The sequence below is a fragment of the Haplochromis burtoni genome, unplaced genomic scaffold (assembly GCF_018398535.1).
Source record: "Haplochromis burtoni strain Fernald_Lab_line unplaced genomic scaffold, NCSU_Asbu1 Contig_143, whole genome shotgun sequence".
NCBI lineage: Eukaryota > Metazoa > Chordata > Actinopteri > Cichliformes > Cichlidae > Haplochromis > Haplochromis burtoni.
The window spans coordinates 1,361,703-1,376,919 of record NW_024582504.1 but is presented as its reverse complement, the minus strand read 5'-3'; the positions used below and the strand labels follow the sequence as shown (position 1 = coordinate 1,376,919).

The 15,217-nt window shown below is 38.8% G+C and overlaps 2 protein-coding genes across 4 annotated transcripts in view; both read left to right on the top strand.

The window, feature by feature from the left end:
* dock11 (dedicator of cytokinesis 11) overlaps window positions 1-3,439 on the top strand; it is an 80,054-nt gene extending 76,615 nt beyond the window's left edge. For all 3 annotated transcript variants that reach the window (XM_014336566.2, XM_014336565.2, XM_014336567.2), the window contains one exon: window positions 1,911-3,439. In XM_014336566.2, coding sequence (XP_014192052.1) covers window positions 1,911-2,000 — 90 coding nt within the window. In that variant the 3' untranslated portion in view covers window positions 2,001-3,439. The remainder of the gene's footprint in view (window positions 1-1,910) is intronic.
* Window positions 3,440-4,678: 1,239 nt separating this feature from the next.
* Window positions 4,679-14,260, top strand: LOC102308510 (interleukin-13 receptor subunit alpha-1). The gene is made up of 10 exons (XM_042224593.1): window positions 4,679-5,128; window positions 6,907-7,061; window positions 7,579-7,744; window positions 7,858-7,957; window positions 8,340-8,491; window positions 8,604-8,737; window positions 8,932-9,064; window positions 9,914-10,013; window positions 13,033-13,117; window positions 13,200-14,260. The coding sequence occupies exons 1-10, from the start codon at window positions 5,062-5,064 to the stop codon at window positions 13,290-13,292; spliced, it is 1,185 nt and encodes a 394-aa protein (XP_042080527.1). The 5' UTR covers window positions 4,679-5,061; the 3' UTR covers window positions 13,293-14,260.
* Window positions 14,261-15,217: the final 957 nt, after the last annotated feature.

Sequence of the window (15,217 nt, the reverse complement as noted above, 5' to 3'; positions counted from 1 at the left end):
CCGCATTACTGCAGCTGCAGCCCCAATCCGTCTGTCGATCTCCGGCTCCCTTCTCCCATCACTCGCGAACAAGACCCCGAGATACTTGAACTCCTCCACTTGGGGCAGGAACTCATCCCCAAAAAAAGAGATTATTATTATGCTAAAAATATTCAGAAAGTATTTTTAAATCAAATTAGTAATTTCTTGATGATTATTAATTGTTGTCCTGATGTCTTTCAATCAGGCTTTCATCAGTTTCACAGAAACTGCTTTTATATGGATTCAGGCAGACTAACTACCCTGGTACTGTTAGAGCTTAGTGCAGCATTTGACACTGTGCATCATAACATACTATTAGATTATAACATTCAGTTGGTCCCACAGGAACAATCCTTAAATGATTTAGTTCATACCTTGAAGGTATAATTATTATTTATTTATATAGATTATTTTGTCTTTATTGATACTTCTCAGTTGCAGAAAATACTGCGTGGAGTCCCACAAGGGTCCGTTCTTGAGCCACTTTTGTTTATGCTTCCTTTGTGTGACATCATTCAGGAATACAAGTCAGCCTATCATTGCTATGCAGATGATACTCAGATTTATTTGGCTATCTATGTTTGTGCCTTGAAAAAGTGAAAACAAAACAGAGATTATCCTATTTGGACACAAGGATACACGATTGCAACGTGTGGGAAAAAATCATGGAAGAGAACCTTAGATTCACTGAGCGTATTGGGGCTGTAACTAAATCAGCTTTTTGGCATCTCACAAAAGTAGCTAAACTGAGAGATTATGTCCTCAGCAAGATCTACAGAAGCTCATTCATGCCTTTATTTTTTATAGAATTGGCTTTTTTGGCCTGGCTAAAAAGACTACAAGACATTTACAGTTAGCCTAGAATTGTGCTGCTAGAATTTTAACAAAATCCAGGAAGAGAGTGGATATCACTCCAATTCTCAGCTCCCTGCATTGCTTCCATTAAAATACAAAATTAAATTTAAAGTTTTTTATTTTAAATAAAAAATAAAAATACATTTTTACTGGTTGTTAAATGTATGCCTAAGATGTGTAAGATACAGATGTGGTAGGCTTCTCCAAGATCTGGTCACCTAGTGGTCACAGAGCTTAAACTAAACGGGGTGATTTAGCCAGTGTGATGCCCAAAGCTGGAACCAGCTGCCCACTGAGGTCAGGACTTCTCCAACTGTATCCATTGAAATTAAAAGAAGCTAAACCAGCTTTATTCACTATTGCTTTCAACTTACCGAGTAGCTGTTCCATCATTGTTACCATTGTCGTTTTTATTTATATTATTTCTGTCTTCTTTTTTTAAAAATCCTGTTATTTTTGTTTTTCATTTTTCTTGTAAAGCACCTTGAATGACTGTAGTGTTTGGTTCCATATAAATGAAATGCCTTGCCTTGCCTTGCATGACCTTCTCAGAAAACTATCTGCACTTTGTGGCAACACAGTACACAAAAAACTGTGTTTTTGCTGCTTGGAATTAATATGCTTCATAAACACAGTTTATTGATCAACCATAGAATAATGCATCCGTTAAACACAATGTTTTATCCTGTAAATGTATCTAGCTTGCTCACAGTGCCATTAAGCCATTATTCTGCCAGTGCAGACTTATGCCATTTTCACATCTCCCACAGTCTGCGCTTTGACTCAGTACATTCTGAAATATTCTGCATTTGACAAAAAGTACCCCACTGTTGAAGATTATGGCCAAAATTCTGATCTTAGTCTCTGGTGAGGGCAGGGCGATGCAGGTGCACCATCACCCACTGTGGTGTAGGCCACTGTGCAGTACTATAAAGTCCAGCTTTAGTGTGCACTCAGCTTGCAAGAACACGAACTCACAGTACTCAAAGTGTGTGTCTGACACTGATTGTGCTTTTGTTTTGCTTTGACCCCAGATATACCCGGAGGATATGATGCGATCGCTACTACAGAACTCCCTCCATGTGTTCCGTGCCATCAGCGGGACGTCCACTGACCTCGGTTGACCTCCTGCACACCACCCTCCGTCTCTTGCGGCCACCCACACTTCTGTATATCCTTGCACTTCTCCCTTGAGGACCTGGATTGGTTTATAACAGGGAATTTGTCAGTGCAAATCTGCCCAGCTATGCATGCCAAAACATTCCCCCTGGTGAAGATGCCATTTGGCTATCAACGGCATCTTTGCTGGATGTGCAGTGGACGGTGGGGGTAACAGCTTGCGGCACAGCACTCAGATTTAGTCCTCAAACCACAGCAGCAGTAATTCTGAGAATGTATTACAGCAACACCATTTACGTGTCTGCATGTCAGGTTTAGGTGTTACGCTCAGCTGCATTGCACTTTCCCCCCCCCCCACCTTTACAGCAAACTGCCAGACTGACTGCTGGTTAAACAGTTTTTCTATTTTCTATTTGCAATGCCGCCCTTTAGATCTATGCAGGACACTGCGCTCCGTCCCAACTTTTACAACTTGAGTCACCTTTTTAAAGACAGTAGCACCTTTAGATTGCGTCTCAGTGTTTGTGGCGAGAGGTTTCGTGCTACCATACCGGCTCAACTAGTTCAACTCTTTTATAAAAGGCACTAACCGAAAGCATTGCGAGACTCTGTCTGGCAAAGGGTCGATGTTTATGTGCTAGCAGCGCATTCCTGACAACTGAGGAGAAGGTGATAAACAGATAAGTCACAACTAAAGAGCAGCAGCTTATAGAGCGTCAGGGCAAAGTTACTACCATGTTTATTCAATGGCAGGCCTCTTGTGACTGCTCCAAAGTCACAGTGAAGACAAGACAGAGCTCAGGGTTGGAATAAATCTGACAGGAGTGGCTTGTGTAGTTTAAAAGTTGTCAAGTGCATTGTTAAGACAAAACAAAATCCCTTTGGAGTAACAGTGTTCTGGACTGTGCGCGCGTGAATGCATAATATAGATTGCTAATTCTATTACAGCTTGAAAACAATCATTGAAATATTATTATTTTTGGACATTTGAAATGAGAAATTGACAAAGCGATGACAGCGTTGTGATGAGATTTACTTCAGTGCATTGAGTTATTAAAGACCTGATTTTGGATCCAGTGCCTTTGTGCTCTGTCTTCTGAAAAGACTCCTTTATCTTGAGTAATAAGAAGCCTCACATGCTGGTTATTCACAGTATTTCACAAGTGCTACACTGAAATTAGCAGACAGATAAATAATATTTAAGCAGATGTACATAATTTGTCAACATGCTGTAAAATAAACTCTGTATCCATGTATGTTTATATGTATTGTATGTATGGTGTATTATATAGCCACTTTTTTGGACTCTTGTTGGTCCAGAATCCGTCCTAGCAGAGATTTCTGTTTGTCATTTTTATTGCATTGTTTACTGAGGTGAAGCTGCTTGTCAAACTTCCTTTGTAAAATCCCTTTTTCAATAAAACCTGTGGGGGGGAAATACTCATTGTGTTTGCCTAAAATGATGTTTGAACTTAAAGACAGTAGTTGAAAAGATCTCTGTTGGGCTTTTTTAGTATCGCTCATACATTCTTTCTCCGCAGATGTGGCTGAGGACGCCGCACTGGCCTTTTAAAGCCAACATAAACAGTCTCCCAAAACATTTTCATTTCCATCACAGCTGGGAAAGCACAGGAGGAGCGTATACAGGCTGTGTCCAGTGTAGGTACAAGCAAAACCCAATTATCTGGATATTATTTAAAAGGCTTTTTTTTAAAAAAAAAAAATTGTCAGTAACTGAATCAAATGATGAAATGAGAAATTTGATTTTTGCTCATTTAATGTCAGCAACATTTTTTTAAGAGAAAACATATTTCACCAAGACAGTACCAAAGCACATTCCTCATATATACCAGCCTCGCTTCATAAGTTAAAAAACAAAAGTTGTTAGGTGTGACACTGCCTGTCAGCAAGCCTCATTGTTCAAAACACTTGAGCCATCATGATATGAGGCCTGGAACAAATCCTACATGAGACGATCATGATAAAACTTTCCAAATGCATGAAGACGTAGATAATAAAATTATTCACAAATCACTGCACGTACAGCGTGCAAACAAAAAAATGTATGGCTTTTGTCTGCACACTCGATTCTGCTTGTCCTAGTGAGAAACAGGGTTTATGACTGGATTATACTATCACGTCTCACACCACACATGAAGTGTCGCAGCAGCAGCTCGCTCACAGCTTTTGGTTTTTCAGGCTTCATGCGCTCTTTGGAAACCCTCGCTGGGGTTTGCTTGTTCCTCTTTCAACCACCGGCTGCTTTCTGCATGTTGAAACAGGCGAAATCCACCACAAAGTTTTCAGCAGTTTTCTTTACAACCGCAATTACTGTAGCATTAATTTAGTCTAATATCATCCACGGAGGCTTTGAGCTTGACCCATAACCGAATAAATGTGAAGTCTAACACAACTATCTATGTTTTTCTTGGCCTTTCCTGCACCCGTGTTATCAGTTTGGCCCACTCTATATTGTTTGTTGCAGCATAAAGCCATTACCACATAGATAATAAGCTTAATGATTCACAGACTCATTTAGGGCCTGACGACTTCCTGGAGGAATGGATGGACACTTGCGGTTTGATATATCGCACTTAAGATCACACGCATGCGTAATGTTGCCCCCATTAAGAGAGCGACGGGAGCAGCTTCCTTTATTCCCCAAAACGATTTGTTGTATGGACGCTGGATTCCCGTTTCCGACAGCGTTTGGTAACCGAGGTTGCTTACGCATTTTCACTCCGTGACATGTCGTAGCTTCGTTGTCATTACAGTTTCCTCCCACTCGAAACAACTCCGCCCCGACCTTCCCGGTAAGGTTCAGTGGGCACGGAGACAGTTAAGGTGTAGCTGGAGTTTTGGCTTCGTTTTCTCGTTTCCCGGTTTCCATTCACTTTTTAGAAAAAAACAATAACCTTTTTTTCTTTTAACCTAGACGGTCTGTCGCCGGTATTTTTTCCTTTTACATAGATATATATACATTTCTTTTCTACTTTGATTCCTAGAGGGAATCAAACGAGCTCCTGAAACGCTTCCAGGAATAAAGTCCGGACGCTTGGAGGCAACATGACTGTCGCTCAGCAGTTTTTCATCTTTCTCTGCGCGACCACCATGACTTTCAACTGTAAAGCAGGTAAAACACTCATTAGTTGTTATCCCAGCTTTAATAATAGTCTACATCTAAAAATTGTTCGGTTAAAGGGAACCTGTCGGTGAGCGTACCCAGCCCGTCAAACCAGACTTTAATTAGCATGTTTTAGACGCACGCGCGTTATTCGTTAACCGAGCGTCTCGAGCTCTCTAACAACTTGCTATTTATTAGCCAATTAAATTAAAGCACTTTTTGTGGTTGTAGTTTGTGTGTTTTTGCCCTTGTAAAAAATAATAAATTAACGCATAAGTCAGATAATATTTAAATTTTAAATGTAAGTGCGTATTTTTATTTTTATTTATTTATAGTTATTTCTGTCTCCGCTTTCCTCTCACCTTATCCGGGAATACCACCCTGAGGTTTCTTCCTCTTCAAGGAGCATTTCCTTTCCGCTGCACTAATAACATATGGTGAAGTGTTACTTTAAGGGTCTTGACCCTATTACATTAAGTGGTATTATTACTATTATTATTGTTATTATTATTGGCATGTAATGAATTATTGCTATGAATAAACGAATTGGAAAGCACATTAAACTTGACCTCGGTGGTTTTGCGTTTTTAATTCTAATCCCCAGTAACAAAATGTGTTAATGTGTTAGGGATCCCAGGATCTGGCTAACTCAGAGAGCTCTTTGGAACACATTCGCTGATGTCTTTCTGTTTGAGTATAAATTCAGAGTATATTTCTTATTCGATTTTACCAAGTGCACCTTAACGGTTAGTTTGCGCTTAAAGAGGCTGTCTTTTACTGTACAGGTGCGCAGCGCAACCAGCGACCAAGTTGCGGGGGAACCTGCGCAAGTGAAAGTGTAACAATGACAGAGCTGAGGCAAAATTTAAAAGGATGTCTCATAGCATTTAAATTAAATCATCTCCCCCATTATTTTTGATTCCAGGACATCTGTCTAAGATATGATACCCCCCATTATGTTGTGTCACTTTGCATAAAAAACCTGTGCACATATACTGTAATCCGAAGAAAACGTCAGCGTCACGTTTTCAACGCTGAGCAGCTGCACTTTATTGTGTGATTGTAAGATAAACTTAAAGATGCATTCATTTTTATGATAAATTAATTTAAAATGACACATTCATATTTATAATCATGTGTTTAAAAACTACTAGGAATCACTGCTGTCCTTTTCCATGCCCAGTGTGGATATCAGCGCATTTTACTACACCCTAACACTCCATGTGTGGGTGGTGCTGAGGACATTTTGCATATGATTCAAGAACATTTCCAACCAATCTAATAGTAAAAACAGAGGTGGAGGGGGAATGTGAGGAATGTCCTCCAGTTCATGTACAGTCAGGTGATTTTCATGCCGGATATTTCCCTGATTTGGCGCAATTAAATTAAATTTCATTTTTCCTAGGTATTCCTAGGTGCAATGACATTTTCTGTGAGCTTGCTGGTAATAAATCTGATCATCTGTTTTTGGAGATGACTTTGCCAAATTACTGCCAATCAACTACCATTATTGCATAACAGAAGCACAAAAAATGATATATATAATGATGTATAATGATGACAACAGTTACAGCTTTACAATCTTCAGCTTCAGTCCGAGGTATTACAAAACACATCAGTGTCACAATGAGTGTCACAAGGAACTAATTGCAGACTGCAGCGAGTGTTGTGAAAGAGTTCGTGGGAATTGTCATTTCTGGCTTCGGTGGTAGCCCACCGCGATCGTTTCTGAGCAGCATTGATCATTTATGCAAAGCTGGGAGTAACAGCTCTTCTTATACCTGCAGATTATCAACTTCCCGAACCAACAGATGTGATATATAGGTGGGATGACCAATTTCAAGTGACCGTGTCCTGGTACTGGAAGAAGCCAGACAATCTCCCGAAAAACTGTACAGTCAAATATGCAGTATCCAGATATGAACTACCGCAGTCAGTTGAGGTAATATGGAACTGAAAGCCTGCAGTGAGACAGGCTGACATTAGATTGGTGAAACAAAGTTTTAACCTGTATTTGGTATTAGTTCTTATTAATAACTGTTTTTTCCATAAGTAATGACAGTTTTCAAATCTATAAAGAATATCCACTTGACCTATCTGGCATTTTTTTCATGTACCATAGACCTACTATCATCAAACGTATGGCAAATTAGTCCAAACATGTTTAACGACAATATGAAAACAAACAAAATATTAATCAAATTATAGTTTTTCACAATGTTGAATTTATTGACCTGATATGTTAAAATAAATAAATAAATAAAACATCATTTATATTGAACAATACAGCGCTGTAAATAACCCTAAAGTTAAGTTAAAAAAACACAAAAAGCGTCATTTATCTAAAAAAATGTTTTCTATTTATGAAAATAAAGTGCCCTTAAAGTGGATATCAGACAGAGTGCTGGAGAACTAAGAATTATTTAAATTTCACTAAATATATATATATTTTTTTCCAGCCATTGCCCCGAAGCCTAGTTAATCATTTCACAGTGAAGTACTTCACAGAAGATGAGCACTCTGATCACTGGAATATCAGCATTCAAGCTGTTCTAGATCCTGTGTGTAGTCACTGGAAGGAAAGCAGACCTGTGATCAAAACCATTAAAACTTCAAAGCGCCGCAGTAAGTACCAGAAAGCTGAAATGCTGATATATAATAACTTAAGTCCTTCTAGAATTATTATTTTTTAAATATATATCTATGTGTGTGACTTAATTCTTTTGTTGTACTTACAGCTGAATTGGTGACGGACTTCAGATGTTCACTTGAGTCTCACAGAACAAAGTGTTTCTGGAAACCAGTCAATGAGTCAGTCAAGCTGAACATCAGCTACAGGTGAGCATAAAAGCTGCAAACAACACAAGAAATGTAACGCAGTCTCTGTGTGGAGCGAAATTTTATCTAAAGAAAAATATAGGATTAGTGCCGTGGATCAGCACATGATTAGTCAGGGGTTCTGTGAAAATGAACTACTGCAATGCATTTCTGTAGCAGTACTCTGTGTCTGGATGTTACAGAGTGACGAATATTGGACAGCAGTATTTTGTTAAAACCTGCTTGTGGCTTCGTCAGAATCTTGTGCCGATTTGAATTATTTAATATTCCATCTGAATATTAATCTGGGAACTTTGAAGGAATCACATGAGTCACTGGCTGAAGTGAAAAAGCTTTTTATGTTTTTCACTTCTCTTGTTAACTCCTCATTCTGTTATTACAGGACTTCAGAGGAACATGATAAAATCAGAGCATGTGATGGGTCCACCGGCCATGAAAAGGATATTTGTTATCTAAACGTGAATAATCTTAACTTTGGCATCTATGTGCTCGTGGAGACTGAAACTGGACGCAACACCCTCAAACCTAAATTTGGTTGGTGTTATTTTTAACTTTTTATGGTTAATGTCATTCCAAGCTGTGAAAATGAATATGAAATGTTAACGTTTTTTGTTTTTTTTTAACAAGTGTTTTGTTATTTCCTCAGTGATACCTTTACCAAAGATGAACATCACAGAAGATAAAGGCTATCTCGACCTGACATGGGAAGATCGAGGTCCGGCTGTTGGAAAATGTGGATTAAACTATAGTGTCTGCATCACCGAGTGCAATAAAGTCAGAGTAAGTTCTCACATGTTCTGCTTAAGTGTTTTATGAGACGCTGGAATAATCTCATAGCTGAACATTTCTATCAAATATCAGAAAAAAAATTATTTTCACATTTGTCTGTCTTAAATCCAGATATTATGTCAATGCTACAGTTGTTCCATACTGACAGAGTGCAACATTGGTTTTGTGTGCTTCTTATTTTTCAGACTCTCCACACTAAAGAGCCACCTCTGAAAATCCTCTATAACAAAAACTGCCAATACAAATTCCAATACAGTGTGCAGACTGATCAATACTGCATCCCTTTGTCCAGTGACCTCAGTGAAGTCATAACTCACGGTAACTGTCTAACCAGTATTACTAATCATTAATATGAGTATATTTAAATAATTATATCTACATTATCATGAGATCCCATGATGTGCACACAGAGTTGTATGTTCGTGTTTTCATCATGTACTAATCACATCACATTGATTCAAGTTTCACTTCATCTTTAAATTTTGTGTCAAACTACATGTTGGTGCAGATATTGTAATGTAGGCCAAATCAGCGTGAGGCTGCAATCGGAAATGCACCAATTAGTGTATAAGGTTCTGTGGGTGGGTGAAGTCGGGTCATTTTAATAATGACTCATCATCATCAGGAACTTTGTTCTTTTTAATTTACAAGAAAATAACTCACAGTCACTTGGACAACAAGGAATCAAAGCAACACTGTCGTATACTAAACAGTATATTTTAAGGATCACACATTAATCTTACACACTCCATAAAACAAATAAATAACTAAAATGCCTGTGTCTGATGTTGCAGTGTACCGTGCTACAAAAAAAAAGAGTTTTGCAGGTGCTGGCTCACTAATTCGAGCTATGTTGTACAACAGGAACACGGCTAGAAGCAGAAAATCCCAGCATTCATGTGATGGGTGGTTGAGCTATCTGTTAGTTAATGAAAGCTCTATACAGCCTTGCTTTTTAGCTGTTCTCCATCATGTCTAATGGCACATTTTAAAATGAATTTACAAAAAGTATTGTTTGTAAACTTTGGAGCACTGAATTTGGATCATCAGTTAGAAATTAGACACTAGCAAACCACTGTGATACACAATATTATGTGCAGCACAATGTCCAAAAATGTTGAAAATCTCCTAAAAGCTTTACCAGGAAGTCTCTCTTGTTCACTCCAGGGGAGAATAGGTCTCCAGATGAGATGCTGACTGTGATCGCCATCGTCGTCCCAATTATTCTTTCTGTCTCCGTCATTCTGTCCTGCTACTGCTTCCAGAGGTATGTGCCAGAATGATTTCAAAAGTGAATGTTTGTGTGCAAGTGCAGATTTTGCAAAATCCATGTTTTAAACAATGGTTTTGCACAGCATGCAGTATTGTTGAGTTGATTTAGTCAGTGTCAAGAATGATTTGTGCAGTAGCCTCATTGCACTCAGAGAGACATTAAAAGACTAATGTCAAAAGAAGCTTCTCCTACTGCGTCTGTCAAGCAATAGTTAACCAAATAAACACTAGCATGGAAGCTACCTGAGGAGGTTTCTTCTTGTAAAAGTTTTTTTCCCTCCTCACTGTCAGTAAATGTTTGCCCCGGGGAGAGGGCTGAGTTTCTCTTTGCTTTTCATGTAGTGAAAATATCTCCTGATGTGACTTTGGTGTAATTTGATTTTATAAGAAAAGAAGATAATAGAATTGATAGACCATGGCGAGTGGCTACTCTTGAGGACTCTTGAGGACTAGTGTTTAATCAGTAAACAGAATGATGATGCCTCTGAGTGGAAAGGTTGACAAAACTGCCCCACCTGTAGCCACAGGCAGGTAGGTGTGGCCTGCAGCAAACACGTAGCAAATAGCAGAAGGCTTAGTCATAGGCCCAAATGATTAAAAACCTCTCACCCTCTCCTGCCAGACTGTGCCTTTATACACACAGACACAGCAGAAGTGAAAGCACTATAACCTCCCATAGTGCTATGAACTCTTATGACTTGGCAGCTTAGTTTATTTACTCTAAGAAAAGCTTTCACACATTTTTATATCATAACTTTATTGAGTCTGTGGCGTGATCTATGTGCAGGGTAAAATAATAAAGGTTCAGACTAGAGCCTGACCTATGCAGGATCTTTAAAACTGATATTCATGTTTGGTATTTTAAAAATCAGATATTCTGTTTGTCGTCAAAACATAAATAGATTTCTTTTACATTTATGCAGTCACTTATTTACTCTTTTGTGCTCTACATGACTCTGGATAAGCTGGTTGTTGTGTTTGTGGTGTGTTGCCAAGAGGGAAGATTCAGAGTGCCCTCTGGTGAAGAAACTCTGTAACATCATGGCATGGTTGTGGGGTGTTTTTCCCATGTGTCATTTACTGGCCGCTATTAATGCCAATGCTAATAGATAGGCAAGTAGCTAATATCAGCTGGTTATACTGAGACCTAAAGTGATTCTCCCAGCACCACAGACTGGTGTGTCAGGTAGAGCTGCATCGATAAAATAGGTAAAAATATGACCTACTCTGCCATTTTCCAGCTGTGGATTTGTATTCATGGACCTACTCGACTACCTGTGCATGATCCATAGTTGGAAATAATATTTATCTAATACTGGAGCCTCATATCGTATCTGTGTGAACGTCTGAAGTTACAAAACATACTGCTGTGACAGCCTCTTTCTGCCCTCATCCTGGCTATAGAATTTGAATATTTTATTACTACTATAGTTTCTAACTATTTAGCACTAGCTGGTAATGAGGAGTGAAGGACTGTTTAAAACTGCTGCTTTAGCAAAAGTAGCAAAAGAATACTTCACATGAAACTGTATTACTGTAAAATTGCACATAAAGTATCAAAAATCAAAGGATTTACTTTGCAGAAATATGTTTCCCATCAGTGCTAAATGAATTAATATTATTGCTGCAGATGTTTAAGGTTGGACTTATTCTAAACACTTTCTTTCATATACATGTTCTGTTTAATCTACACTAATGCCTCATATCCTATCAAATCATAGGTTTTCACCATGATTTTAGCATGTATTTTAATATTCATCTATTCAAAAAGAATCAGAGCTGAAATGAAAGACCTGAGCATGGTCTAACTTGATTTAAGAAAATATCTATGGTGGGATTAAATAATTTATGAAAAATGAAGGTTGTGTATTAGTAAAATAGCTGGGTTAATTGTATGTTAGGTCAACCAGGGGGTTTCTCAGAGATATTGAAAGTGCCGGGAGAACCATCACCTGGTCAGCTTGCTTAACTTTATTAAATTTAAACGTTTCTTACATCACGCATGTCGGCCAAAGTGGTCACTAAGAAAAAAACCTCTTCTCTTACAATGATGAATGAGAGCGCTAACTCTTATTTCCACAACTCTTATTTCTGGTAACTGATCTCAGAGCAGTGAAAGCAGAGCCAGCAACAGCTTAGCTAGCACGCTAATGTTTTGTCAGTCTTCCAACAAACACCAAAGATTTACCCACAATGCACATGTACAAAAAACTAACCAACTGCAAGCTGCTGAACACCTACCCGTCCAGATTTCAGTGGCTTCAGTGTTAATTGTGCTTCCAGAGACCTTATCCACTGGTGGCCAAAAGATGGCAGTGGTGTAAAGGATGGGTCCAAACATGCACGTTTGAGGAGAGGTCTGCTTTTTACAGTTCACCTGACATGCTCTGGGTGTGTTGTTTGTCCTGACTGAATGCCAGTGAATCATGTAAAAGGTGCAACGTGTTTTCAGATAAGATTTAAGATCTTTAACAATTAGTTAAAAACTTAAATAAAAATATAATATTTTTTTTGATAAGAATTACTGACAAAAATAAAGACTATATACTCCTATAGACACTGTCCTGTAAGAAATCCAGATTTATAATAAATGTTGATAAAACAGCAAACATGCAGACACACAGAAATAACACTAGACCTTCAAAGAGTCCCTGTTTTTTACACGAACTCCACCATCTTCCTTTTCTGCTGCTGTTTTCTTGGAGAAGGTGAATTGGTTCACTTCAAGACATAAAAACGACTCTGCTTTGAATCTCAGTTGGTGTTATCTTACCTGGCTAAAATACTGGAATAAAAACCAAAGAAACCTAGTTCTCACTTTTGGTTCTTGAAATCAATGAAAGAACTTGCAGGTATCTGTACTACTTCCCTGAAAAGTATTTGAATGATGGTTTAAATTTTCCATATGACGTTGTGTAACATGATTTCACACCACAAGGTACTTCCAAGGTATTTCCAGTGTCAGAGTCATGCCTAAACATGATGTGTTGGGGTTTTGTGTGTGTGTGTTGCAGGAACAGGGAAATCTTTTGTCCCAGGATACCTGATCCTTCAACAATATTCAAGGAAATGATGATGACTGGAAACAGAGATTCTAAGGTATATACTTGAAAAAAAAAGTCTAGTCAAATGCTCTTTCTGTCCTCATAAATACTCATTTTTACACTGCTGTGTTTTTCAGTCCATCCCTGAAAATCTGTACGAAGCGGTGCCAGAACCCACTGAACACATCATCCTTGTATCTGAAAACACAATTCCTCAGGAAATCTCCTAATCACACATGTTCAGAGGAATGCTCGCAGTGCAGATGGACTTGAAGGAACATATACATAGTAACTTAACAGCAGGTTGAAAACATTTAGTTTCACTTGCCTTTTTTCGGTTGAAAGTTTCATACCTGTTGCAGGTTTGACGTGTGCTGTGGGGCACCTCTGCTGCACTGGTGAACACCTGTGTCCGTGTTTGCATAAAAAGGAATTTCACCTGCTAATAAGTAACTCTGTGGGACAGTGCAGATCCACGCTGATTGAGCGTGCTGTGGACAGGATAAAGAAATGCAGTAAATCTTTGGAATTTGCTTCAGAAAAGCTGCCCGACCATGGACCCAGAAATGTGAGTGGGATTGATATCCTCATGCTGAGGCAGAGGAAGATAAGGGGAGGCTTTGCATTCCCGTTGGAAAGAGAAGACCAGAGGAGGCTGATTAATCTGGAAGATGTTCTAGTGGTAACAAGAGCTGACTTTTCCCTGGATATCTGCTGTAACTCATAAAATGGAAAGAAAAACAAGTGTAATCTTGTCACAACATGAACCTTATTTGTACAAATGAAAATTTGACTGCCATCCGGAGTCACCTGTGCAGGAATTAACTAGGATGCAAGGTTTTGGTAGCAAAAAAAAGCCCCAAACTGTGGAAAACACGTCGGGATGAGAGCACACTGCTGGGCTTTAGTGCTGGGTGACTGCGACAGCCTACGTATACTTCTCTGTTTTACCGTTGTTGGTGCATGTGAAAAGAACTTTCACCTTGTCCGTCTAAATATTCACTTGCATGAACTCTGCTGGCAGACATGTTTTGGATGGCATTTTCTTACTAAAGTTAAGCTGTATAAAAGATCTTTGATGTGGCATTAAGAGTTTTCTGTCTTTGTACAAAACTTTCAAACTTTGTAAAGAGAGAAGTGATGTAAGTACTCCAAGAACTGTAAATATCTGAACATATAATAAAATAATTACAAACTTCGACGTCACACTGTCAACTCCGTGCAGCGCTATTTTGACTTGGCATTTAACACAACCAAATGGAAATATCACCTTGAGAGGGAAATGCTCTTCCTTGAAAAGGAAGGAAGGAAGGTGAAGTCCAAAGTAGCTCCAGGGGAAATGGAGGCTTCCAACACAACTTTTGAGCTTTAGAGCCTTTTTGAGAGAGATTAAAAACATGGATTTGTTTGGAGGAGGGAAACATGTGTGTTGATCTGTGTTTTGGATGTGATAATGTGGAACCCGCTCAGCCTTTCTTGCAATAGTTGCTCAAACAGAAATGAGCAGCTTGTCTCAGCATCTGGATGTGTGTATTTTCAGTGAGCAGGTATTAACCTGAATCATTAACATGTTTTTGTTCCTGAAAGACGGAAACAAAAAAATCCTACCCATTGTAGACTAAACTGGAGGTTGCAGGGGGAGATACTCCCCGAGGATAAGTACAGAAGCTCAGTTTTTCAGCTCATTCTTAAAACAATAGTCAGGTTCCTGTATGAGCACTGAAACAGGATCTCATGGTGTAAGTGAAGAAGGGCAGAACAATAACGCTCTTTCTAAAGCTTATATGAGGCTTCAGACACTGAGTTTGGGTTTTTTATCATTTTTTTAATGATCAACCTATTTTTCGCTTTTTGGCTGCTGTGAAGTCATAGCAAACAAAAATAGGCTTTAAATAAACTGACGCATTTGCGTGAAATCTTTAAAAAGTGAGGCCATTGCAATGGAGTTGTAAACCTGCACTTTGTTCTACTGGCCAGCAGGGGGAGTTGTTGCAAAAACAAGTCTATAAAGGTTTTAGTCTGGGCATGTGGGTACTGTATGAGCACACAGTGTCTGTTTATCTGTCAGATCCAGCCCTGCTCAGCTGATTTCAAAACACTGAGGTGACAATGACAAAGAACTTTTTTACCCCATTAAACCATGTATTGTGCCACA